The 26844-nt window shown below is 23.9% G+C and overlaps 3 protein-coding genes across 12 annotated transcripts in view; 1 reads left to right on the top strand and 2 right to left on the bottom strand.

Moving 5' to 3' along the window:
- LOC122502785 (intersectin-1) overlaps window positions 1-22327 on the bottom strand; it is a 38830-nt gene extending 16503 nt beyond the window's left edge. The window contains exons 1-22 of one of the 7 annotated variants that reach the window (XM_043613015.1): window positions 21708-22327; window positions 20345-20498; window positions 18471-18619; window positions 18073-18165; window positions 14703-14849; window positions 12201-12227; window positions 11723-11902; window positions 11194-11578; window positions 8868-9078; window positions 8603-8754; window positions 8391-8513; window positions 8165-8303; window positions 7729-8043; window positions 6252-6778; window positions 5653-5854; window positions 5083-5376; window positions 4824-4961; window positions 4336-4431; window positions 4159-4167; window positions 3718-3855; window positions 3516-3642; window positions 1861-2025 (exon numbers count right to left, since the gene is read on the bottom strand). In XM_043613015.1, coding sequence (XP_043468950.1) covers window positions 1861-2025; window positions 3516-3642; window positions 3718-3855; window positions 4159-4167; window positions 4336-4431; window positions 4824-4961; window positions 5083-5376; window positions 5653-5854; window positions 6252-6778; window positions 7729-8043; window positions 8165-8303; window positions 8391-8513; window positions 8603-8754; window positions 8868-9078; window positions 11194-11578; window positions 11723-11902; window positions 12201-12227; window positions 14703-14849; window positions 18073-18165; window positions 18471-18619; window positions 20345-20498; window positions 21708-21729 — 3793 coding nt within the window. In that variant the 5' untranslated portion in view covers window positions 21730-22327. Of the gene's footprint in view, window positions 1-1860; window positions 2026-3515; window positions 3643-3717; window positions 3856-4158; window positions 4168-4335; window positions 4432-4823; window positions 4962-5082; window positions 5377-5652; window positions 5855-6251; window positions 6779-7728; window positions 8044-8164; window positions 8304-8390; window positions 8514-8602; window positions 8755-8867; window positions 9079-11193; window positions 11579-11722; window positions 11903-12200; window positions 12228-14702; window positions 14850-18072; window positions 18169-18470; window positions 18620-20344; window positions 20499-21707 lie in introns of all 7 variants that reach the window. The other 6 variants (XM_043613014.1, XM_043613017.1, XM_043613018.1 and 3 more) reach the window with 6 other exon arrangements.
- Window positions 22328-24195: 1868 nt separating this feature from the next.
- LOC122502782 (DNA primase large subunit-like) overlaps window positions 24196-26844 on the bottom strand; it is a 30803-nt gene continuing 28154 nt past the window's right edge. For 2 of the 3 annotated variants that reach the window (XM_043613010.1, XM_043613011.1), the window contains exon 8: window positions 24196-24573. The gene's annotated coding sequence lies outside the window, so the exon portion shown is untranslated. Of the gene's footprint in view, window positions 24574-24718; window positions 24961-26844 lie in introns of all 3 variants that reach the window. The other variant, XR_006301669.1, reaches the window with a different exon arrangement.
- Window positions 24619-26844, top strand: part of LOC122502781 (organic cation transporter protein-like) — a 29529-nt gene continuing 27303 nt past the window's right edge. The window contains exon 1 of one of the 2 annotated variants that reach the window (XM_043613009.1): window positions 24619-24637. The gene's annotated coding sequence lies outside the window, so the exon portion shown is untranslated. Of the gene's footprint in view, window positions 24638-24856; window positions 24991-26844 lie in introns of those variants that run through there. The other variant, XM_043613007.1, reaches the window with a different exon arrangement.

The raw sequence follows: 26844 nt of genomic DNA on the forward strand, positions 1-26844 counted from the left end.
AAAATAGTAGATATTGAAAATCATTGAAGTTTTGAAAATTTTTGAAAATAATTGAAATTTTGACGAATTTTAATAAAATTGTTAAGAATAATTACATTTCGTCTTTTCTCAATCAAATTATGGACTTTACGGAACTTTTTTCAAAAAAACTGACTTTTACAGACTTCAAACAAATTTGCGGACCTTTACGGGATTTACGGACCTAATTCGAGCCCTGCAAAGATTTTTTCGAAAAGCGTGTGCTAATAAACTACTACTTCTGTTGCAAAACTAAAAGCAGATTTTTATTCTTAAATATTATACATATTATAGTTTGTGCTACAAAATTGGTTTTTTGATCTCAAATAATTTTTAAACGGGCCAGTTTTTTTTATTCTTCGCTTAAAAATTTCTTCCGTTCGTCAAGAAATTTTCTTTTCTTTTATTACTTTTGAAAATAACAAAAATTTTTGCCATAAAAAATCAGGTCTATGAGGAATAATAGAATGTGTGAAAATATTTTTTGAAGACACATTACTTCATCAAGATTTTAATTTTTTATTTTTACATTCAGTATTTTTTCCTTTGATTTAGAAATTAATTTTCTTAATTTGCATTTTATTTCTAAAATTGATGTCACAATGTGTTTTGAAAGACAAAAAAGCTCTAAACAGACAGGCGGAAGACGGACAGGGCAAATGTGTGATCATGCTGGAAGATATAAGCCAAAGACTACGGAGAAATAAATTTTATTTCAAAATAATTCGCTAACTAAAACGAAGTATTCTCTACAAAATGAATTTCAAATCAAAATAAAATTCAACTTACAAGTGATTCTAGATTCTATTTAACTTTTATATATTTATAAGAAAAAAAAACTCTTTGGAGATCTTCTTCTTTCATAATTTCATGCAAGAATATTGAATATAAATATTGAGTCAATACTAAAAACCAAAAATTCTAGTTACTAATTTTTTAAAGAAATTATAACGAAAATTATGCTACGTAGAAGAAAATAAAAAGTCCTTAAAATGTGTTTAAAAGAAAAACAATTTTTGATATATCTACAAAATTAAAATTGAACAACAAAAAAATACATTTATGACGAATACAAATTTTTAATAATCTCATTCGCTCATTCAACAATCCATACAAAATGTACACACAAGACAATATACAATAATGATACAAAACAAATAAATTAGAGAAGCCTAAAAACAATACAATTTTTTTTTTACAAATATAAATATAGTAAGTGCTCTATGTGTATTCTTCAATTATATTAATATTGCTATTGAATATTTTCTTTCTATTTCATTAAAACTTATAATAAATATTCAACGTGGGAAAATATATTATCTTTTCTTCACCAACTCACTTCTTTGAGATTCAAACATTCCAAGCTTCTTTTTTTAATTATTGAAGAAGCAAATTATTTTAAAAAAAAATATTATGCTATTTCTCAATTTTATTCTTATCGAGAATATAATCCTTTTTTTTCAATTTTAGGACTGATCTTTTACATATTTAAAATCGAATGGAAATTATTATTCTTAAAATTAATTTTAACATAATTTAAAAACTATTTTATGCCCCGATTTAATTAGGTTTTCAATGATTTTCCGAAATTAGTCATTTCATTCGAATCAAAGATTTTTGAGCTTAATTTTCTAAAACTACTATCACTTTTTTATACAGAGAAATTTGATTAAACTGTCAGACAGAATTGTTTCTTTTTTTTGGAAATTAACAATGCAAACAAAAATTAAAAATAAATATATAAATTATCGTAGTTCGAATTATTAGGGAATTGAGAAAAATTTCTTAAACGTTATTTTAGAGGTTTGTCCGGATTCTTGAAAATGCGAGAAGATTACTCACACATTGACGAAACGTAGTTGCTTGGAAAGACACCGGAAACACCGTTTAGCTCGCCTCTCCACCACGCTTCTTCTTCTTTGGCAAGGACAGTAATCACATCACCTTTTTCGAAACTTAACTCGTCCTCGTTTTGTGCCTGATATGGATAAAGCGCCATCACACGTTCTGCAAAAAAAACAGTTTTGTTTTCAATATTCTTTGTCTCAAATACTCCTTTTTGAATTTCAATATTTTTTCAATTTAAATTAGATATTGGTGAAAATTGAAATTTGTAATAGTGAAATTCAGTTTAGTTTTTAAATAATTTCAGATTCAAAATTGTAAAGAAATTCTTCAAAAAAAATTCAATTATTTTCAATATTTTAGTAAAACTCCTTAAAAGAATTCAATTATTCTCAAAAGTTTTGATAACAGCTTTTAAAAGAATTCAATTATTTTTATAAATAATAAATTGTTTCCTATGAATTCAATTATTTTCAGTAGAGTATTTATAAAATCTCTTTAAAGAATTCAATTATTTTTAAAAATTGGAATAAAATTATGGGGAAAATTCAATTATTTTCCAAAAAATGTTTATAAAATTCAATAATCAATTTTTAATTGCAATTATTAAAATAAACAATTATTTTAAATTCAATTATTTTTAATATTTTAATAAAACTCTTTGAAAGAATTTAATTAAATTCTCAAAAGTTTTGATAACAGTTTTTAAAAGAATTCAATTATTTTTATGAATAATAAATCTTTTCGTGTGAATTCAATTATTTTTAAAAATTGTAATAAAATTATTTAAAAAATTCAATTACTTTCCAAAAAATGTTTATAGAATTGAATAATTAAATTTTTAATTACAATCATTAACATACGCGATTATTTTAAAAAGTTGAAAGAAATTTTTCGTAAAATTCAATCATTTTCATAATTTGCAATGAAAATTATTAAATAGAACTTTTTTTCAAAAAATTTTGAACTATTCTTCAAAAGAATTTAATTTTTTACGAAATCTCTAATAAAATTCTTTAATAGAATTTAATTTTCTATTGATGATTTCAATAAAATTTAAGAATAAAGTGATTCGAAAAAATTCAATTATTTTCAATATTTTAATGAAATTCCTTGTAAAAATTCAATTATTTAGAAAATTGTAATAAAATTCAGATAAGAATTTAAATATTTTCTAAAAATTTTAACAAAATTTAAAAATCAAATGTTTCATAATTACAATTGTTAACAAACACGATTATTTTTAAAATTCGAAATAAATTCTCCAAAACAATGTAATTATTTTCAATAATTAAAAAAAAATTCTTCGTAAGAATTCAATTGATTCATAATAAAATTCTTCACGAGAACTGAATTATTTTCAATACAATTTTAATGAAATTCCTCGAAAAATATAATTATTCTTAAAAATTTTATTACAATTCGTCAAAAGAATTCAATTATTTAAAAATTTCTTAATAAAATTCTTCATGAGAATTCAATTTAAAGAAACATTCAATTATTCAATAAATTATTTATTTTTGTATTCGTAGTTTTCTTATAAGAATAGATTAAAAATGAATTTAAGTTAAAATTTTAGATAATACTTAACTGAATACTAGAAGCATTAGTAAAATTAAAATTAAAAAATATAATTAATGAAATTTACATACCAATATTAGGATCTGTCGGTGAATCTAAATACCCATGGGAAACGGGAGTGCTTCTATTGCTATTGCTAGTTAGAAGTTTTACATAGGAAGCTGGGAACCAACCAATTTGTCGTTTCTTTCCTCGAGCCTGAAAAAAATGATAAATTTTCACTTTTTGTATTTAATTTTAAATTTGAATTTAAAAAAAGAGAAAAATGCTTACCTGCAATTCACCTTCCCACCAGCCAGTGTCAGTCTTTTTACGAATCATGATTAATTGTCCCCTCTGAAGATTCAATTGTTCCGCACTGGTCGCCTGATAAGGAGCGATTACCTGAACGATCTCTGGTTTTCTACTCTTCTGTTGAAAAAACAGTGAAATAGAATTAATAATTTTGCATAAAAATTTCTTCCAAATATTTTTATTCAAGAAAAAACTTTTCTCGTTGCTAATGAATTAAATTTCATTAAATTAAATAAATTGAATTTCATTTAATAAATTAAATTTCATTCACTTCATTTAATTAAATGAATTGAATTTTATTTAATAAATTAAATTTCATGTCATAAATTAAATTTCGTTACATTTCAATTAATTTAATTATATTCTAATTATAAATTTATCAATGAATAAAAATAGAGAAAATTATTTAGTGGACATTACCCTGACATACTATGATGAAAATGTTCCGGGGGTAAGCAGAAGAAGTAAATATTCGATTAAATTAACACATTTTACACACATGGAGTATAAAAATTAGTAGCGATAAATTTACATTTACTATGTGATTTGGTTAATTTGCAAAACGGTAGAAAAGGGTTATTTATTTGTAAATTTTACCTGTTGGGCGGACATGGCCGCAAAGTCTGGCAATTCAGCCTGATCTTCAGCCTCGGCTATTTCTTCCTCAAGTTGTTCTGCGGTTTTTTCCTGAAGCTAAAGAAATATAACGTGCAAAATTCATTTCTTCCCAGAGCAACGATTTTTCTTTTACAATAAACAATCAAGATAGTTCACTTTACTTTTTTTCGGCAATGAATTCAGAATTTAAATTCAATTCCATTAATTTTTAATACATTTTTCTATTCTCTTTTTTTTAAATGTTCCATTCTTTTTAAATTATAATTTTACCAAGTTATTAGTAAAATCAATGTTTGCCAAAAACTTTTTATTTTTGTTTATAGACTCATATATATTTATTTATTTTTGTTAACTTTTGTATTTTTTTTGTAAACTTTTGTATTCTTTTTGCAAACTAATTTCTGCCGGACGAGTGTGAACTACCTTGAGAAGTTTTAGTATTAAATTTATCAAAATTTAATACACACTGGTGATTGTTGAACAGCAGACGTTGTTGTTGCTGCAGTAACCGAATCCTGACGCATAATAACGTCAGTTTCAGCTGCAGAAATTGGTACTGCTGCTGATTCTGCTGTTGCTTCACCGTTAGTAGGGATTGCATTACCCTGAGTTCAATTTTGAACAATTGTTAGTTCACAAATAGGACATGAGGACAATAAAAAAAAGGAAATAAACACGAAAACAAATTTCACACTTATGTATAAATTTTTGTTGTTTTGCACTCACCGTAATTGGCATGTCACATTTATCCACATAATTTGAGGGGAAAATTCCTGTTCGATTGCCAATAACGCCTGTCCACCAATCGCCATCCTTTTTCACAACGAGAACTACTTCTCCTTGAATGAAATTAAGATCTCCTGATTCTTTTGACGTGTATTCGTAAAGAGCCATGTAGTATTCATTGAGTCCACCGTCTGTTGAAGGCACCTCTTGTCCGTTTGTCACTGCAGTACTCACGTAAGATTTCGGGAACCAACCTGAATTTCCGTTGTTGCCCTCTCCGTACCACCAGTCACCCTGGAAATTTTTATTTACTTTTGTTAGCTAACTGGGAAACGTTTATTTCGTTTGATACTTTTTAATCGAATAAATCGAGGTTTTTTGCTAATAAAAATTAGTAAAAAATAAATTTTTATAGATATTTATCTATAGAAATATATTTTATTTGTAAGTAATAATTTTTAAAGAAATGATGTTATTCTTCGTTGTTATTAAATAATAAATAAGTGAATAGATTATTACAAAAGCGAATAAGAAGTAAAAAAAAATAGTACAAAGGGAATAAAAAATTACCTGTTGTTCTGAGACTGTAAGAATTTCATCTTTGTCGAAGGTTAAATGTTGCTGAGTAGTGGGCCGATATGAATAAATAGCTGTCACTCGAATATTGCAAACGGTTCCTAAACCTAACGTTGGAACAATAGGATCGACAGTAGGACCCTCTCCAACCAATGAGCCAGCATCCGAAACATTTTCCGGAACTTCGGCAATTTCTCTGTGTTAAGAATAATTTTGTGTTAATTTTCGTCTCTATTAATTCATTACGCACGAATCATCGTGTCCAATTTATTATTATTGTTATTATTATTTTTCAAATTACAAAATTTTTTATTTTCAAATATAAACTTCAAGTTTTGAATAATTTTAGATTCAAAATTTCAAAAATTCACTTATTAAGTACATAATTAATTATTATTAGGTATTGTTTATTATTTTCAATACAATTTTATGAAAATTTCAAGAAAAGAAGTAAATTATTTCTATAAATAGTACAATTCTTCTCAAAAATTCAATTATTTTCAATTCGATTTTAAAAAGATTTCAATTATTTTTAAAAATTGTAAAAAAAATTTGTCTAAAGAAACAATTTTGCTTCTAAATTGTTTACTTACTCTAAAGTTCTCTTTTCCATACTGTCTTGTTGAATGAATGCACTTCCGGTATTAACTTCAGCAGCATCCAATGGTTCCACATAACTTCCCGGGAACCAACCGGTGTGCCCGCGAATTTCTCCCGCCAACCAACCTTCCTCTGCATTTGGAACAGATGTAACCAAAATAATATCCCCAGGTTGAAATGAAATTTCATCCTGATTTCTTGCTTTAAATTCATATAAAGCTCGATATTTGACACCACCAGTTGTTTCGGTTGTACTCTCGACTGGAGCTGAATCGGTCGCTGGCCATGAAGTTTCGTCCACAGATTCAAAATTTTGTCCCGAATCACCCCAAGCACTGTCACCCCACGCCGATGACGAATAATTTCCACCAGAGCTAGTTTTCAATTGTAATACTTGTGATTTTTTATCATTAAAATTAGTATACAAACATTTACAATCAGTCACGAGATTCTGCATTTGAGTTTTCACTTCCTCCAACTGACTATTATTGTTTTCTATGTCCGTTTTCTTTGCATTTACCTGTAAAATTGGGAACATAATAATTATTATTATTAATAAGAACCTTTACATCTATTATTATAAATATTATTACTAATAGTAATGTTTGCGTTTTTGTTTCCTAACTTTTTAAACAATAATTTTTATTTTTAAATGTTTAAAATTTCAAAATTAATCTGCTGAAAATCATTGAATTCTTGTAAAGAGTTTCTAAAAAAAATTTGAAAATAATTGAATTAATTTCAAGAATTTTATCAACACTTTTTTCAAATAATTGAATTTTTTCGAGAAATTTTAATTAAAATTGTATTGAAAATAATTTAATTCTCGGCAACATTTTTATTAAAATTTTTTAAAATAATTGAATTGTTTTTAAGAATTTGTGTCAATATTCTTGAAAATAGTGGAGTTTTTTTAAAATAATTTTAACTAAATTAAAAATTTCTTTGCAAAAAGCTTCAATTATTTTCAAGAATTTTATTGTTTACAAAAATAATTGAATTCCTAAGAAGAATTTTATTATTTATGAAAATATTTTAATCTTGAGAAGAATTTTCTTATTTATGAAGATAATTGAATTCTTGCGGAGGATTTTACAAATTATAAAAAAAATGGAATTGTTTCGAAGAATTTTATCTGAATTTTTGAGAATAATTGAATTTTTTGAAGGAATTTTATTAAAAATTGTTGAAAAAAATGATTTTTTGTAAAAGTATTTCATTAAAATTGTTGAAAATAATTCAATTTATATTAAAATTTTTGAAAATAATCAAATTTAATTAATATTTTTAAAATGAATTGTATTCTTTCGAAAAAATTTATTAAAATTGTTTTGAAAATAATTGAATTGCTCTAAAGAATTTTATTATTTATGAGAATAATTAAATTCTTGCGAAAACTAATAATAATTGGGATAATCTGAGAAATTCGTTAACAAATTGAAAGAATTAGAGATAAAATTTGATAAACACCTGTTGCTGTAAGTCTTCAATTTTATCTCTCATTTGCTTCAATGTGATTTGTTTATTGGCAAAAGCCATTTTGATTGCTTCCTGACCAGCCGCATCCTGAGCGGCGTTCATTTTATTCTTCGCATCAATTCTCGCCTTCTCTTGACTTATATTAAGAAGTCTTTGATTTTGTTCTCTCAATTTATTTTTTAACGCTGCCATCTCCTTTAATTGTGAATCTCGAGTTGATCTCATTCCGTCAATTGTTGTTTTCACCCCTGAAACACCAACTCGAGTGTCGCAAATTTTTTGCGATAATTCTTTAACTCTATCGTTCTGTAAAAGAAAAGAAGTTTGAATCAAATTTAAATTAGAAAAATTATTTTTATTATTTTATTATTTTTTTAGATTAGAAAATTATTTTTTTTTATGTATAGAAAATCTTTGTCTTAATTACCAAACTTCCGAGTTCAATTGATAAAGTTTGATTTTTCGCTTTCAATTTTAGAAGAATGTCTTGTTCCTTCTGTCTTTGTGTTTGGAGTTCTTGTGATTTTTGGGTTTCCCATTCGAGTTGTCGTTGTCTTTCCATTTCCCTAGATGATAAAAAATATTGAATTAAAGAAGGAAAAAGATATTTTATTTCAAAAATTTCGAATGAGAATTATGAAAATTATTCCTACTTTCGGGCTGCTTCTCTTTGCTCCTGAGCACGTTTTCTTTGTTCCTCTTTTTCTTGTTCAATTTCCTTTTGTCGTAACATTTGCTTCTCGATTTCCGCTTGTCGACGTCTCTCTTGTTCTAACCTGTGAATTACAAAAATTAAAAAATCTTTTAAAACCCTTTTCTTATTATCTGAATTTAAATTCGGATATAATAGTTAAAGTTACCGAACCTTATTTTTTCTTGCTTCTCGGCCTCCTCTCTCTCTTTTCGTTCACGTTCCTCCTGCTCTTTGCGTTGAATTTCTAACAGAGCTTTACGACGTCTTTCCAATTCTGCTTGTCCTTTTTCAAAGTTCTCCTTCCTCTTGTCTTCAAAAGACGACTACGATAAAAAAAATTAGAAAATATAAGAAACAGTAGGTAAAAATTTACAATAAGTAAAAAAATTTTGTTTAGTGGTAGGGAATTGGAAAAAACATGGAAATATTTTTAAACCTGAGGCATTCCAAGGGATGGATCAATATCCGGTGTTCCCTGTGAAGGCGTCAAACTGCTTTGTCTTTGGCGCCTGAACGTCGGGGGAATAAGATCGAGTGGAAGAGCAACGGGAATATTTTCACCACACTTTGCCATATCGCATAAATGCATCGCGAGAACGAATTCTTCGCAACCTAAACGTCCGTCCGAGTCCATATCGGATAGAGTCCTGGAATAAAACAATTATTTACTACAGGGTTGCGACAGGTCAGGGAAATCATAGAAAAGTCAGGGATTTTTAATGAAAGTACAAGGAAAAATTAAAATTTTTGAAATTCATGAGAAAATTCTGAATTTTGGTCTCTTTTTTGTTTGCCTCATAAAGTATGAAATTACTAAAAATAATTGAATTTTGAACAAGTTACAAATAATTGCCGAAATTCAATTATTTCCAAAGGAATAAAATTTTTCGTAGAAATTCAAAAAGTCGCGTCAAAATTTCAATTATTTTTATAAATAATAAAATTCTTTTCTAAAATTCAAATATTTTCAAAAATTTTAATAAAATACTTGGTATTTAAATTATTTTCAAAAAATTTCCTCAATTCAATGATTTTCAAATATCCACTATTTCAATAAAAATTTTAAAAGAATTTAATTATTTAAAAAAATTTTCATTGAATTCTATGCGAACATTTAATTATTTTCATAAATTATAAAAATTTTACAGGAATTCAATTAATTATAAATTTTCTATAAATTTCTTTGAAATAATTCCATTATTTTCGTAAATAATAAAATTTTTTACAGGGATTGAATTATTTTCATAGATAATAAAATTCTTTCATAAAAATTCAATTATTTTCATAAATAATAAAATTCTTCGTAGAATTTCAATTATTTTTAATACAATGTTAATCAAATTTCTCGAAAAATGTAATTCTTAAAAATTACGTCAGTGAAGTTCACAACGTTTTTGATCAATGATTGAAAGACAAAAATAGTTTTTTTGAAATTCGGTTTTTCGAATTTTTGATAATTTTAGATAATTTTAGATTTTTTACCAAAGGGTGAAGACTTTTAAATACATAAAGTGTTTTTGAAGAGCACAAAAATAGTAAAGCTAAATGCCATAAAAGAGAAGAAAAAATGTTGAATTTGGAGAAATTCGGAATTTTGAATTTTTTATAATTTTCGATAATTTCAAATTTTTTACCAAAGGGTAGAGACTATTAAATAAATAAAGTATTTTTGAAGAGCACAAAAATAATGAAGCTAAATGCCATACAAAAGAAGAAAAAATGTTGAATTTTGAGAAATTCGGATTTTTGAATTTTTGATAATTTTTTATTTTTTACCAAAGGTTGTAGATTATTAAATAAGTAAAGTATTTTCAAAGAGCCCAAAAATATTGAAGCTAAATGCCATAAAAGAGAAGAAAAAATGTTTAATTTTAAAAAATCGGTTTTTCGAATTTTTGATAATTTTTAATAATTTCAAATTTTTTACCAAAGGGTGGAGACTATTAACAGGGTGTTTAACGGTCAGGGAAGTCAGGGAATGTCAGAAAATTTCATTAAAAGTCAGAAAAATTTCTAAAAATTTCTACAAAAATTAAAATTTTTGTGAATAAAAATTTTTTTTAATCTAACAGAACTTAGATTCAATTATCAATAAATTATTTATTTGCATTTTATTTGTATTTAAATGATTAAATTCTCGTAGAATTTTCTGATAAAAAACTGATTTAAAAACGAATTTTAGATAATAATTGAATATTAAAAGCATTATAGCGGGAAATTTTTTTTAGAAATAATTGAATTTCGAAAAGGTTTTAAATTAAAATCTGAAAATCTGAATATTGTCATACTTTTTTATTAATTTAATTAATTTTTCTAATTAAAAATTCGAGAAAATAATAATTGAATTGAGATGATGAAAATTATTTTGAAACAGGAAGAAATCGATAACTGCGAGTCGCAGACTCGTAGTTATCTATGTCTTCATGTTTCATAATAATATTCTTATAAGTTGTTGAATTTCAAAAAAGGTTTGAATTTAAATGTTTTGAAAATTTTAAATTCCTTCGAAAAAATAATATTTAAATATTTATTTAAAACAGAAGTTATTGATGTTTTCGAATAATTTTTCAATGAAAGTAATTCGTTTATAAATGTAATAGAACATTTTTTTTAGTATCTAATAATTTTAGAATGAATCACAATATTCCTTAGTGTCCGGGGAAAAAATCAAAATTTTGTCTGGAAACCAGGGAAAAACAAAATTAAATTTTTGTAGCAAGAAATAGTTCTAGCACTTTAACAAAAAAAGAAAGGAGACGAACCATATTTGAGCTAGAATCTGTTGCGGTAATTGTGATTGCACCATGATATTTCGTGCTTGTGGTCCAGATAAAAATCCAGATCGAGTTCTGTCCCACGTATTGAATAGTTGAGTATATTTTAATTTGGTTTGATGAGGTACGGCCCAATCGATGCTTTGCGGCGATCCAATCGAGGGTATTGAATGTTGACTGTGTTGCGAATCCATGGAACCAACTCTGTCTATACTCGGCGGTCTTGCCGTTGTACTCAATGGTGTATTACTGGAAACTGGAGTGTGAATAGCACTCCCATTAACTGGAATACTTCCCGGTGGCATTGACACTGAGGGAGGAGTTACACTCGACACCATTGGCATGACACCCGCTGTTGGAATCGATCCATTGCCTTAGGAAAATTATTCATTAACACATTCATTTTAATCGCGAAGAAAAAAATTTTTTCGTACTGTACAAAAAAAAGTAAAATTAAATATAAATAAATTAAATAAAATTAAATAAAATTTATCGTTGGGGGTTTTTTTTAAATTACCAGTTGGCATTGCTGTCATTGTTGGCACAACGCCAGGAACTGTTCCGATTGGTTGCATCATTCCCGGTACCATTCCTGGAACCATTGGTTGCATTGGTACAGTTGGTCCCATTCCAAATGCCGCAATTGGAGTTGGATTTGTATTTAAAGGTGCAATCGGCGCCACTGCCGGCATAGACACTGTAAATTGAAATCATTTATTAACACATCGATTATTTGATTAGAAAAAAATTCTTTTTTTTGTACCTACACCTTAAAGACAAGAACAAAACCAAAATATTAAAAATAAAAACTGGACAAAATTATACTACATTAATTTGGAAGTAACAAATAATATGTTTTGTTAATTGAACTAAATAAAAGGATCGTTAATAAAATTCGGATAGGATTTTTAGCGTAGGCTCTAAAAAACACAATTAACTTTTAGCAAAAGCCCTTTCAAAACAATAAATTTCTTTTTTATTCTTTTCCTCAATACCTTCAAATAAGTCAAGATCGAGTAAATCTGTAAGAAAAAAAATTAAAAACTGGTGAATTCATAAATTAAAGACAGTAAATTGCAAATAAAGGTAAATAGAAACAAAAAATCGAAAATAATAAATTTTGAATAAATTAAATAATTAATGAAATAAAAATTGAGTTAATATTATTTATTGAAATAAGATTGTGAATATAAAATTAAAATATAAAAAAAGAAAAAGAAATGTAAAATATAAGTAAAACTTTAATTTAATTATCAAAATCTTATTCAAACTGGAAAATTTTAAAAAATTCTTTTTATTCACGTGGATCGTTAATCAGAGCTCGAACAAGTGAAAGTATTTAAAAATACGGACTTTTTTCTAGAATTTTTAACAAAAATTTTTCTTTAAACAATTATTTTTAATAATTTTCGAAAAAGTTCTTTGAGAATTTTCAAATACATTTTTTTACAATTCAATTTTACGAAATTTCAATTATTTGTAAATTCTTCAATAAAATATATATTAGAAAATAACTTCAAAAAGTTTTAAAAAAAATTCAATTAAACCTTTTGAAAAAAAATTAATATCACAGAATTGTTAGTTAAAAGTATTAAAAAAATTTAATTTTTAAAGATTTTAATTTGAAGCCTTTTCAGAATTCAATTATTTCTAAAAATTCATGCTATAATATTTTAATATTCAATTAAAAGTATTATCGAGAATTTTAACTAAAATTCATTTTTAATTAATTCTTATTAGAAAACTACGAATACAAAAATAAATAATTTATTGAATAATTGAATGTTTCTTTAAACTGAATTCTCATAAAGGATTTCATCAAGAAATTTTTAAATAATTGAATTCTTTTGACGAATTGTAATAAAATTTTTAAGAATAATTACATTTTTCGAGGAATTTGTTTAAAATTGTATTAAAAATAATTGAAATTCCATTTTTTAATCAATTTCTATTAGACAATTCTACTAGAATTAAATTATTTAAATACAAAAAAAATAGTAGATATAAAAATCATTGAATTGAGGAAAATTTTTAAAAATAATTGAAATTTTGTCAAGAATGAAAATAATTGAATACGTAAAAAAATTTATTATTCATAAAAATAATTGAATCTCTGTAAAAAATGTTATTATTTATAAAAATAATGAAATTATTGCGAAGAAATTTATAAAAAAATTTGTAAATAATTGAATTCCTGTGAAATTTTTATTATATTATGAAAATAATTGAATTTCTAAAAAGAAATTTTTTATTAACAAAAATAATTGAATCCCTGCAAAAATTTTATATTATTTAAGAAAATAATTGAATTATTGCGAAAAAATTATAAAAAATTTGTGAATCACTGAATTCTTGCAAAGAAATTTTATCAAAAAATTTGATAATAATTGAATTTTTTTTGAAGAATTTTATTATTTATGAAAATAACTAAATTTTTTAAAAGAATTTTATTAAAATTTTTAATAATCATAATTAAATTATTTTAAAGAATTTGTTCGAATTTTTTTTTTAATAATGGAGTTTCTTTAATAATTTTAATTGAAAATTTTCAAAGTAATTGAATTTCATTAAAATTTTTAAATTCTTTTGAAAAGATTTTCTTTAATTTATTGAATACAATCGAATTTATTAATAATTGTAGTGAAAATAATTGAATTCCTGAGAAGAATTTTATTATTTATGAAAAATAATTTAATTGTTTCTAAGGATTTATTAAAATTTTAAAAAATAATTAGATTCTTTCAAAAAATGTTATTAAAATTTTTTTTTTAAATTAAATTCTTTCGTGAAATTTTATTAAAATTGACTTAAAAATAATTGAATTTTTGCAAAGAATTTTGTTATTTCTCTAAATAATTGAATTTTTTCTTTATAAATAATATAAATAATCTAAATAATTGAATTTTTTCAAGAATTTTATGAAAATTTTTGAAAATAATTGAATCTTGGAGTAGAATTTTATTATTTATAAAGATAATTGAAATTTTGATGAGAATTTACAAATTTTTGAATATAATTGAATTTTTGCAAAGAATTTTACTGTTTATAAAAATAATTAAATACCTTTGAAGAATTTTGTTATTTCTCTAAATAATTGAATTTTTTTCAAGAATTTTATTATAATTTTTGAAAAGAATTGAATTTTGGAGTAGAATTTTATTATTTTTAATAATAATTGAAATTCTGATGAAAATTAAAAATTTTTTTGAATATAATTGAATTTCTGCAAATAATTTTATTACTTTTGAAAATAATAGAATTTCTGCAATCATTTATAACTTCTCAAAAATTTTCCAAATTATATCGTTAAATTTACCAACTTTTCTTGCTTTTTCAATAAAATTACGGACTTTACAGAACTTTTTTTTTCAACTGACTTTTACGGACTTTAAATAAATTTACGAACCTAGTTCGAGCCCTGTTAATGAAAAGTAATTGATTTCCTATTAAAAAGAAACTCGATAAGAAATTTGCTGATAATAATAATAAAAATTTACCCATTGAAGTGGTCGATGATATTGGATGAACAGCGGGAACTACTGGAGGTTGAATTTTATTAGCTGGCGAAATTGCAGGACTATTTGGAAACGAAGGAGGCGCTGGCGGCTTTGGTGGTGGTCCTGTTGATGGAACAAAAGATGGTCCTGAAAATTGTTCAAACGTTAATTAAATTCACTTTCAAAATACTTAAATATAAATAGAAATAGATACAAAAATATAAATTAAAACATTAACAATAATAAATATAAATTATAACCTTAACAATAATAAATATAAATTATAAAAATTATTGTAAAAATATAATTATATTAAAATATTCATATAAAAATATAATGAACAAAATTACCATCAAGAATAAAGCCCTCAATATTATACATAAATATAAAAGTTATAAAATTAAATTTAAACTTTCGAAGCGTAAGCTAAAAGCTTTCATAGCAAAATGATTCTCATATTTACTACACACATTTTAAAACTTAATTAAATTACAATTTTTGATAAATTACACATGAAAAAAGGAAGGAAAATAAAATACAAATTTTGCGGGAAAATATTTACAGAATAAGTAAACACTTTTTTTTCAAACATGAAAAAAATTAAATAAGAAAATTATTTTTCGTTTTTCTTTCAAAACACTGAATAATGACAAGAGTGCTAAGATTAATTTTCTAATTACTACTCTAGGGGTATTTATTCATTCGAAATTGATAATAATTACGGTTGCGATTGTTTCTTAGAAAACAGGGGGAGAAAAGGAAGTAAATTTTTTTTAATAAGAGGGACAGAAGGAAAAGAATTATTTTTTTGAATACTAAGAACTTTAGATTAACTAAACGAATTAATTAAGACACCTGAAAAAAACATACCAATACTTCCAGGGGGAGTGGGTCTTTGCGGGGGATGAGCACTTGGAGTGCTTGTATCGACATTTCCTTTTGTGCAGCAAGAAAAATAAAACATCAAAGTCAAAGAACAAAAGGCAAAAGCAAGTACAAGAGCTGCAATGCTTTTTTAAAGACCAAAAAAATATAGTTATATAAGAAAATAATCATTGACATTATAATATATTACTGTAACGAATAACAATTATTTTGTTACTGTAACGAATAACAATTATTTTGTTACTGTAACGAATAACAATTATTTTGTTACTGTAACGAATAACAATTATTTTGTTACTGTTACGAATGACAATTATAATGTTACTCTTACGAATGACAATTATAATTTTATTGTTACGAATAACAATTATAATGTTACTGATACGAATAACAATTTTAATTTTAACATTGATACGAATAACGAAAATAAAACAATAAAACTGTTTTCTTGTGGATTTTTGCGAAAAATACATAAAAGATTCGATGCATCTGTAAAAAATGATCCGTGACATTCAACAAGAAATATTTTCAACCAACTTTTACAATTATTCTATTATACATTCATTCAATTCTACTATATATCAATACTGATATTTTCATGAAGTTGAATTTCGCGATAATAGAAAAAAATATTTTATTCACTAAGTTTACAATTTTATTTAAAAAAGAATTTTTTTTCGTAATAGAAAACGCATTTTGATAACGATTTCCATATTTTATAATAAAGAATTTTTTCTACACAAGAGGAGAGAAAAAATACTTTAAAGAGTGATTCATTTTAATTTATTTTTTATGTACTTTTTTATTTTTTCTTTATCTATATTTCTTTTTTATGGGTTTGTATTTGATGTTTTTTGCTTCCTCGTTGCTTCCTTCGATTGTTTTTTTTTATCTATTTTTTAAGTATTTTTTTATGTTTGTAAAAATTTTAATTTCCACAAATGTTAACGAAATTCATCTTCATGATTTTTTACAACACAAAAATAAGAAATAACTTGAATTGATTTTAATTATCGGACACAATTGGAAAATTTGAAGACAAACATAGTATTAATAGAAAATCCAAGTGTTTAAGAGAAAGAGAAAATACCTACTGCTTTTTTAAAGCAAACTCTTTTATACAAAAAATAAATATATCAATATTAAGAATAGATACTCTATGAAATAAATAAGCAATGCTTCACAAAAATGGTAAAGAAAATTAGAACACGAACAGACTGAAGTATATAGAAAAATTGGACAATGAAGTAGAAGAAGAAGAAGAAGAAAAAGAAGCGAATCGAGAAAAAATTCGATTTCAAAGTGTAGAAAAATAAAACAATTCTTTGTGGACTATGGAAAATTTTATAAATATTGTATTAAGGGAATATTTAAAGAAATTTTTTTTATTTGATAAAAAAGTCTTTTTTTTGGGAAATTAATATTTATTTCTAATTTGAAAAAGAAACGATTGAATAATTGCTTTTCAATTTTTTCACGTAGAAAAGAATATGGTTTACGAATTTGATTAAAAAATAACTGTCTAAGAAACTGAAAAGCTAATTTAATCTTTTCTAGACTAAGATGCCTGAATATTTGTTTGGGAAAAATATTTTTTCAATTGAAAAATATTGATCACGAATTCAATATTGTAAAATTTATCCAATGTCCAAAAAAATTGTAGGTACATTATAATAAAATATTTAAAAATTGAAATATGCAACAAAACAAGTTTATACAATTATTGGCAATATATTCATTAATAATTGAAAAATGAATGAATTAGACAGAAATATAATTGAAAAAGAAAAAACGAAGCGGACCATTCGACGGACAGATGTTTTCGATGTGTGACATACCAATCGAGGGAGGTGCAGGTCGAGCGGGTGGCTTTGACGGTTTATGAGTTGTTGCGTGTGTACTGGCAACCACTGACTGTCTATTTTGTTGAATAGCTGTATGGTTATGATGCGTTATTATAACATACATTAGGCGAATGTCTCGTTATTTTATTATTCATTACAAACTTGGAAAAAAAATGAATGAAACAAAGTTCTTTCAAAGTCCTTTCTTTTTAATTGAGAAATTGTTTCTTCTTTCTTTAAATTTTTGTTCTGAATGTAAATTTTCGTTCTGAATATAAATTTTCGTCCTGAATATAAATTTTCGTTCTGAATATAAATTTTCGTTCTGAATTTACATTCAGGACAAAAATTTAAAGAAAGAAGAAAATTTCTTTTTAAATGAAACAAATTTGTTATTTACAAGTTAAGTTATTAATAAAGCTGATTTACAAACTATTTACAAGTTATTAGTGAGTTAAGTTATTTACAAGTTAAATTATTAATAAGTGATTCAAAGATGTTAGAATTATGATAAATTTGCTCCCGAAGAATAAAATTGTTTCGAATTTAATGTAGAAAATGTCACAGTGTGAGGACAGATTAGCTAATCAGTATGCAGTTGGGATTAAAATAATGAAATTCGACTCCATTGAAAGTCTTACCAATTGGTGGTGCTGGTAATGGTGGCCTAACGGCGACATTCGCTGGAGGTGGAGCAATGGGTTGGGGAATCGCACCCACTACTGGTGGTGTTCCTACTAAATAAAAGTTTCAATTAATTTTTTACTCTCTAAACATTATGGAAAACATTTTTGTATAAAATATACAAAAATATAACTATTTAAAAAAACTATTTAAAAAAACTATTTAAAAAAAACTATTTAAAAAACTATTTTAAAATATAACTATTTTAATTAATCTCCGATTAATAATTAAGAATCTTTTAAGTAAATCATTTTTTTTTTAACTTTAATTTGAAAAAATAATTATGACGATTTAAGTAGAAAAACTAAATTTTCAATTATTCGCAGGACGTATTTTAAAAAAATAGACTTCTTACCACTAGAAAAGGCCTTTAAACTTTGCACCAAAATTGGCGGAAGCGTTGATGGGATTGCGAAGCCTCGAAGTTTCAGATTTATTAACTTGCAGGCAATGCTGAACTCGTTGATGTCCATTTTCCCATCCGAGTCCGTATCGGAAAGACCCCTAAAAATTAACAAAAAAAAATTAATTTCACATTTAATTTATATAAAAAATTCCTCAATTCTCGTTTTCATTAAAGCAGAGGAGAAAATATTTCATATTTTCCGTAATTATAAAATCAGGAAATTCTTTCGAAAGAAATTTGCTTCTTAAAATAAATCCCAGGCTTCGAACTCGATAATTAATTTTTAAAAAAGTAGCTTAAAGACAGAAAAAAGTAGTAAAAAAGTAGCTATCGAAAAATCAAAGTTGACGACTCAATTTCTTTTTATAATTTCTTAATTACATTTAAAAATAGAATAATTTTTTAAAATAAATATTTAAATATCTATTTTTTTTGTCTACGGGAATTCAAATATTTCACATGATTTCAATGTAACGTATTTTTGAAATTTAACTATTTCTAAAAATTACAAAAGTAATTCTTTCAAAATTCAATCATTTGTTTTTTGAAATTTATAAATAAAATTATTCAAAACTTTAAACATTTTATTTTATTCAATTCTAAATCAATTATGATTAGAAAATTCTACGAGAATTCAATTATTTAAATGAAAAAATAAATTATTTATGGAATAATTGAATATTTCTTAAATTTGAATTCTTATAAAGAACTTTATCAACATTTTTTAAAATACTTGAATTTTTACAAAGAATTGCATGAAATTTTTTAATAATAATCAAATTCATTCAAGAAATATAATTAAAAATGAATTGAAAATAATTATTACACTCTGAGGAACAAATTATATCAAAATTTTTTAAATAATTGAATTTTTTCCAAGAATTAATTTAAAATTATATTAAAAATAATTGAAATACTGCGGTGAGTTTTATTATTTATGAAAATAATTGAATTCCTAAAAAGAATTTTATTATTTTTTAAAATAATTGATTTTATGCAATCATTTGTAAATTTTCACCAAAATTCAATTATTTTAGTGTTTTTAACTAAAATTCATATTTAAATCAATTTTTATTAGAAAATTCTACGAAAATTCAATTATTTAAATACAAAAATAAATAATTTGTGGAACAATGAAATGTTTTTTAAAATTGAATTCTCATATAGAATTTTATCAACAAATTTCTAAATAATTGCATTTTATTCAAATTTTTAAAAATAACTGCATTTTTAGCGGAATTAATTTAAAATTATATTAAGAATAATTGAAATCCTGCGATGAGTTTTATTATTTATGAAAATAATTGAATTTTGTCACCGAACTTTATTAAAGTTTTTAAAATAATTGCATTCTTGAGAAGAATTTAAGAAAAATGTTTTTTTTAAAGAAATAATTTCTTTCAAAAAATTTTATGAAAATTGTGTTTTAAATAATTGAATTTCTTTGAAAATTGCATATTATTTATGAAAATAATTGAAATCCTTTAAAAAATTTTATTAAAATTGTATTAAAAATAATTGAAATCCTGAGATGAGTTTTAATATTTATAAAAATAATTGAATTCTTGCAACGATTATTATTAAATTTTTTTTAAATAATTGAATTCTTGCGAATAATTTTAGGAAAATTCTATGTAAAAAAGTAGATTTTAGTGTAACAAATAAAAAAAAAGTATCCAAATAGTAGCAAATCGTAAAAAAAGTAGTAAATAGGTTTTCGAAGATGATTGCGAGGCCTGAATCCTTTTAAAACAAATTTATAATTTGTTTTTTTTGTAATATTTTATAATTATCAAATTCAAAGAAATTAAATGAAAATTTACCATATTTGTCCTAAAACTTGTGGCGGAAGTTGAGATTGAAGGAGAAATCCTTTTACTTGATCGCCCGTAACAACTCCATTATTTGGCTTTAGAGAATCAAACTGTTCTTGATAACGGACACGTTCTCGAGCTTGAATCACCCACGGATCTGAACCTAATTAATACAGTAATCCACATTAAATCAAATAATTAAAAGTCTTAACACAGAATATTATAAATAATTACAAATTCATTAAAAGAGAATTAAAAAAACAAAATCAATACATCACATCAAAATTGATTTAAAAGACAATATAATGGAATTTTTTTAAATAGAAAAACTATTAATAAAAATATACGGTGTAGAAAATAGTTTATTAGTTACTTTCACGTCAAATGACCTTTGTAGTGAAACAGGTAGCACACCTTGATTATAAGCTTAGAAATATTTATAGAACATAAATAATGTATCTTTATAATTTTTTTTTCTCTCAACTAAAGTTAATTTTCTCCACAAAATTAAAAATATAGAATATTAACATTTTTTACCATCAACTTTTATCAATAATCAACATAGGAAAGTCAAAAAGTGGAATATTAGAAAATAAATGCAGTCACTGTTTAAATAAAGAATTTAAATGTCTATTTTAAAATTGATAATAATTTATATTATTTCTATTTAATGGATATGTTCTTTAGAAAAAGATGCATCGATTGGCCTACTTAAATGTGCTTGCATATAAATAATTAAGATGATTTAAAAAATCTTTCAACTTTTAAATTCAGTTCAATTTTTAAATTTATACTTTTGAAAAAAATTGTTAAGTTAAAAACAAACTATGACAGATGACGAAACTATGACGCAAAACTAAAAAGATGGGAAATTGGGTAAATATTGTAAATTGTAAATTGGAAATTGTAAATTATAAACTGTAAATTGTAACCTAACAATTACAATTTACAATTGTAAATAATTACATTCTCATTTTTAGTAAAATTTGGGAGAAAATACAAAACTCAACGTCTTTAAATTAATCTGCATTTACGCCTCTATAGTTAGATATGTATAAATTGACTGAATGAAAAAAGGCACTTGCTGCATTATCACGTAATAATTATTATCATAAAGGGGAGGCAATAGAAGACAAGTGATCAATGTTGAAAGAGACCTAAATGTCTGAATAATTAATTCATGGGGAGTTTTCCAAACTTTGAAAAATAAAATTGAGTTTTTAAATTATAAATTCTCTTAGACAACTTCATAATATGTCAAAAGAAACATTGTTATCTGATCTGGAACTTGTGACAGATCAAATGTCAATGAGGCCAATGATCGTAAAGAAGACTGTCATTTTTTCTAAAAAATTATTAATAGAGTTATTACCCGGGGTTGTTGAAGTGGCCATCTCTCCAGTCCTGACAGATCACCGTCTCAGATTGTCGATATTTGACAACTGCACTGTGTATAAAATAAAATCCAAAAGAAAAATCTCAAAATGTAGAGTCGTGATGTCGATAGACTCTCATAATTTTCAAGGTTAGGCGGTCGGGATCGATGCCGCGCGCTGGATTACGCGAAATTTAACTGAAATATACCTACAAAAGAAATTGTTCGACACTATCACACAAACACTTTAGCGTTATCGAATCACGGATGAAACCCAATTAAGCGAATAAGTCCGGGTCGTGAACTTTTAAGATTGATCGAATTGCCAACACAGGCCTCTTTTTTTTCTCTCTTCTCTCTTCGTATATTATATAGAGAGAGGAGCGTGTTCGTGCGTTATCGACCTGCCGCCGTCCTGTGTTCCCCTTTTTTTCTTCTTTATTCTTCTTAACCTAAAACTCAACTAGGATAAAATTCATTCTTCCTTTTTTGAAGCGACGGCGGCTTCGTTTATTTGACTTTTTTTTAACGCGAAAATTACTTTTTTGATGAGATGATTTTTCTAAAGAAGAGAAACGAAACACAGCCCCAGTCCGGCTGACATACGTCACTTAAAAGCCTTCGAGCAACTTCGACAATCTTCGACAAGAATCGATAGCAGCTTCGATCATTGTCGGCGATATTCGATGATGTTCGGCATTGGTTCGATCCATTTGGCGCGAAATTTTGAATTTCAAAACACTCAAATTTGAACAATTACTAGAAAATGGGAATATTTTATGTTTCTTGTAAAAGGGAGAAATAAAATAATATTTTAGGTGAAATTTTCGTTTAATTAAACTTAAAGTCCAGTGGATTTTAATCTAATTTAGAGAAAATTTATTCAAAAATTTTCACAGGACAATTTTTGTCAAAAATTGAAAAAATTGAGTGCTTTGTTTGAAAGATAGAAAGACGTAAAAGTAGAAAAGAGGGGTATAGTCGATACTACTTAGAAACATACTTAATCGATCGGCCGGAATCTTCTTTCTGAGAATAGCTCTTTGGGAAAAAAATTGCCCTGAAATATGTTTTTTTGAAAATAAAAAATATTAGAAGTGTATTTTTTTTCTTGGCAAAAAATTATATTTTTATTTATTTTTATTTTCATTATTAACGGACTCAAGACGAAAATATTAATTAAAATCACATATTTAAGTTATTCTTTTTCATTACTATTTCATAAATTACTATTATTTATTATTTATTATTATTTATTTATTTTATTATTTTTTACATAAAAATTAATTACAAATTAAATTATCACATTAGATTTCCTTTTATTTTTATTAGGAGAATAACAAATTATTTTCTAAATTTGGTCTAAATACGAGAAAAATTTTGTGGAAAAAAAAGAAACAAAAGGATTTTTTAAGAAAAAATGTAAAATTTCGTTTTGTATTAAATATTTTTAGAGAAAATAGAAAGAAAAATACAAGATAAAAAAATAGAAATATAGAAAGAAAAACAGAAGATAAAAAATAGAAATATAGAAAAATATAAATAAATGAATAATAAATTAAATGAAAATTTCTCTGGAAAAAATAAGAAAAAAAGTTTTTTTTTAGGAAAAATTAAAAATTTTGTTTTGTATTAAATATTTTTAGAAAAAATAGAAAGAAAAACAGAAAAGAAAAAATAGAAATGTAAAAAAAAGAAATAAATAAATAATAAATAAAATAAAAATTTTTCTAGAAAAAATAAGAAAAAAAGGGTTTTTTACAAAACATAAAATTTTATTTTTTATTAAATATTTTTAGAGAAATGAGAAAGAAGACCAAAAGATAAAAAAATAGAAATACAGAAGAATATAAATATATAATTAATAAATTTTGAAAAATAAAAGGCAAATTCTCTGAAGAAAATGAAAAAAAAGGATTTTTGCAAAAAAATGGAAAATTTCGTTTATTATTAAAATAATTTTAGTGGAAATTAAAAGAATAATAGAAGATAAAAAAATAGAAATATATAGAAAAGTAGAAATAAGTAAATAATAAATAAAATCAACATTTTTTTAGAAAAAATAATAAAAAAGGGTTTTTTCAGAAAAATAAAAATTCGTTTTTTATTTAATAATTTTTAAAGAAAATTGAAAGAACAATAGAAGATATAGAAAAAATTGAAAAAATAAAAAATATAAATAAATAAATATGTAATAAATAAAATTGAAAAGTAAAAGAAAAATTTTTTGGGAAAAAGAAGAGAAAAAGGGATTTTTGCAGAAAAATATAAAAAATTAAAAATACAATAATACAGCAAAAAAATATAAATTTCGTTTTCTGTTAAATATTTTTAGAGAAAATAGAAAGAAAAATAGAAGACAGAAAAAAATAGAAATACAGAAAATAATAATTAAATAAATTAATAAATAAAATTGAGAAATAAAAGAAAAATCCTCTGTAAAAAATAAGAAAGAAGGGAATTTTTTTCCGAAAAAACTGTAAAATTTCGTTATCTATTAAAATATATTTTTAGAAAAAATGAAAATGAAGTGACGCAAAAATGAAAAATGAAAATACATTGACTGACTGTATGTGACATGATTCACAAAAGTGGAGTGATGTTCTCTGAGTAATTTTCGTATAAATGATTCGTGATAAATATATAGATATATATTTTGCATATATTGAAGACGAGGGGTGTCTCGTCACCACGTGGTGGGTCACGTGGAGAAAAGCGTTCAGTTTTAATAATGATTATACATATGGTGGAACTCGCGTGAAATTGCGATTGCCCCTGGAATGATCACGTCCTTGGTTTACAAGCGCTTTACACTGAATGCGGTCTCAGTATACGTTCGTAATTGCTCGCACAACCGCAGGATCTGAAAATTACACAAAGCTTAATATTATTACCAGTTATACTAGTGCAAAATATGACACAAGAGGGTAGCATACATATTTTATCATAAAGAAACAAAAAAAAAAAATTCTCATAGAAAAAAAAAAATTAATTTTTCATTTCATTACCTCTTGTATAATTTTGATTTTTTTTTTTCTCTCTCTCTCCCTCTCTTTCTCTGTCTCTTTAAAAAAATAATAATTTTTCATATTTTGTATTTTTTCTTTCTTCAAATTTGAATATTTTAGTGACCGCACTTGTAATAAATGCTAATATGGAGTTGAGCTTCCTGTCAATATTCAAATTCAAGGCATTGTTTAGTTAGTCGCTTTTTCATCGTGCCAATGTGCGTGCTTCATATAAGTGTTGCCTTTAAAAAAATTATTATTAGACAAATCAGGTTTGTATTAAAAATTGAAAAAAATGTTATAATTTATTTTGTGTTTAAATTGCGAAGAAAATAAATCAAGAGAATTTCAATTCAGATTAATTTAAATTAAGTATTTAAAATAAGTATTTAAATTAAATTTCTAATAATTCATGATTATTTACACTCTAAAAAATGTTTAAATTATTTTTATTAATTAATTAATTAATTATTACCTAGTTTCAATTATTACTTAATCAAAATAATATAAATAACGAAAAATTTATTTACACACAAAAAAATGTTAAAATTATTATTTTTATTAATTAATTAATTGTTAGATTAAATTATTAATCAATCAAAATTAATTAATTATTAAAAAAAGTAAAATTTCGTTTTGTATTAAATATTTTTAGAGAAAATAGAAAGAATAATAGAAGATGGAAAATATACAAATATAGAAAACTATAAATAAATAAGTAATAAATAAAATTGAAAAGTGAAAGAAAATTTCTCTGGAAAAAATAAGAAAAAAAGGGTTTTTTCAGGAAAAATTTAAAATTTCGTTTTGTATCAATAAATATTTTTAGAATAAATAGAAAGAAAAACAAAAAATAAAAATGTTGAAAAATAGAAATAAATAAATAATAAATAAAATGAAATTTCTTCTGGGAAAAATATGAAAAAAGGGGGTTTTTTTAAAAAAAAAATGTGAAATTTTGTTTTTCATTAAATAATTTTATAGAAAATTGAAAGAATAAGTAATAGAAGATAGAAAAAAGAGAAATAAATAAATAATAAACCAAATGAAAATTTTACAAGAAAAAAATATGAAAAAAAGGTTTTTTTCCGAAAAAATGTAAAATTTCGTTTTGCTTTTATTAATTAATTAATTATTAGATTCAATTATTAATTAATCAAAATAATATAATTAATTTGTGTAAAACAATAATAATGAATTAAAATATTAAATAAATTTAAGTAAAATAAGAGATAAATTAATATAAATTAATTTTAAGTACTCAATTTGAATTAAAATAAATTGAAATTAGCTTTTTTAAATAAGTAAATTTGAAAAATACACTTTTTATTGTGAACGAATACATAAATTTCTTTTCGATTTTTTAACTAACGCTAATTAGTAACGGGATAGATAAGATTTTTTCAATTTAAACACTAATTTATTTAAAAATCTATTAGTGTTGGAATTAACTTTCTTTACTTAAAATTACCTAACAGATGTATAATTATAGAAAATATTTTTTAACTATTAATAAATAATAAATAAATAATATTTTCTATTTTGTAATGAATATTTTTAATAAGTATTAATTAATATTTTTAAATTTTACTATTAATTAATATTTCGAAATTTCAGTATTAATTAACATTTCGAAATTTCAGTATTTAATTAATATTTCAAAATTTTAGTATTAATTAATATTTTCAAATTTTTAGTATCAATTAATATTTTCTTATTAATTAATATTTATATCTAATATCTCTCAATTATTTAAATTTTTATTTTTATCTTTTATAATAATTATCATTTGAATTTGAATTTTTTATGTTTATAATAATTATTAATTTGTCTGAATGTTGATATTTTTGTTTATAGTAAATATCAATTATTGTTTATAAACAATTCATTATAAAATGAAATTGAAACAAATATTTATCGAAGACAGTTGAATGAACATTTTAGAAATCCGATGTTTTCGAGTGCGGTGAATTTTTTTTTCTCTTTTAGAAATAAAACGAAAGTGACGGTAATTAACATTTTTGTTGGCAAAATATTCGCGTAGGAAGATGCACGGTTAATGGACTCGTTTAAGCGAACTTTTTACACACTATGCGCTTTATTGCAACTATTCAGTACGATAACAT

Source organism: Leptopilina heterotoma, unplaced genomic scaffold (genome assembly GCF_015476425.1).
Source record: "Leptopilina heterotoma isolate Lh14 unplaced genomic scaffold, ASM1547642v1 Lhet_238, whole genome shotgun sequence".
Taxonomy (NCBI): domain Eukaryota; kingdom Metazoa; phylum Arthropoda; class Insecta; order Hymenoptera; family Figitidae; genus Leptopilina; species Leptopilina heterotoma.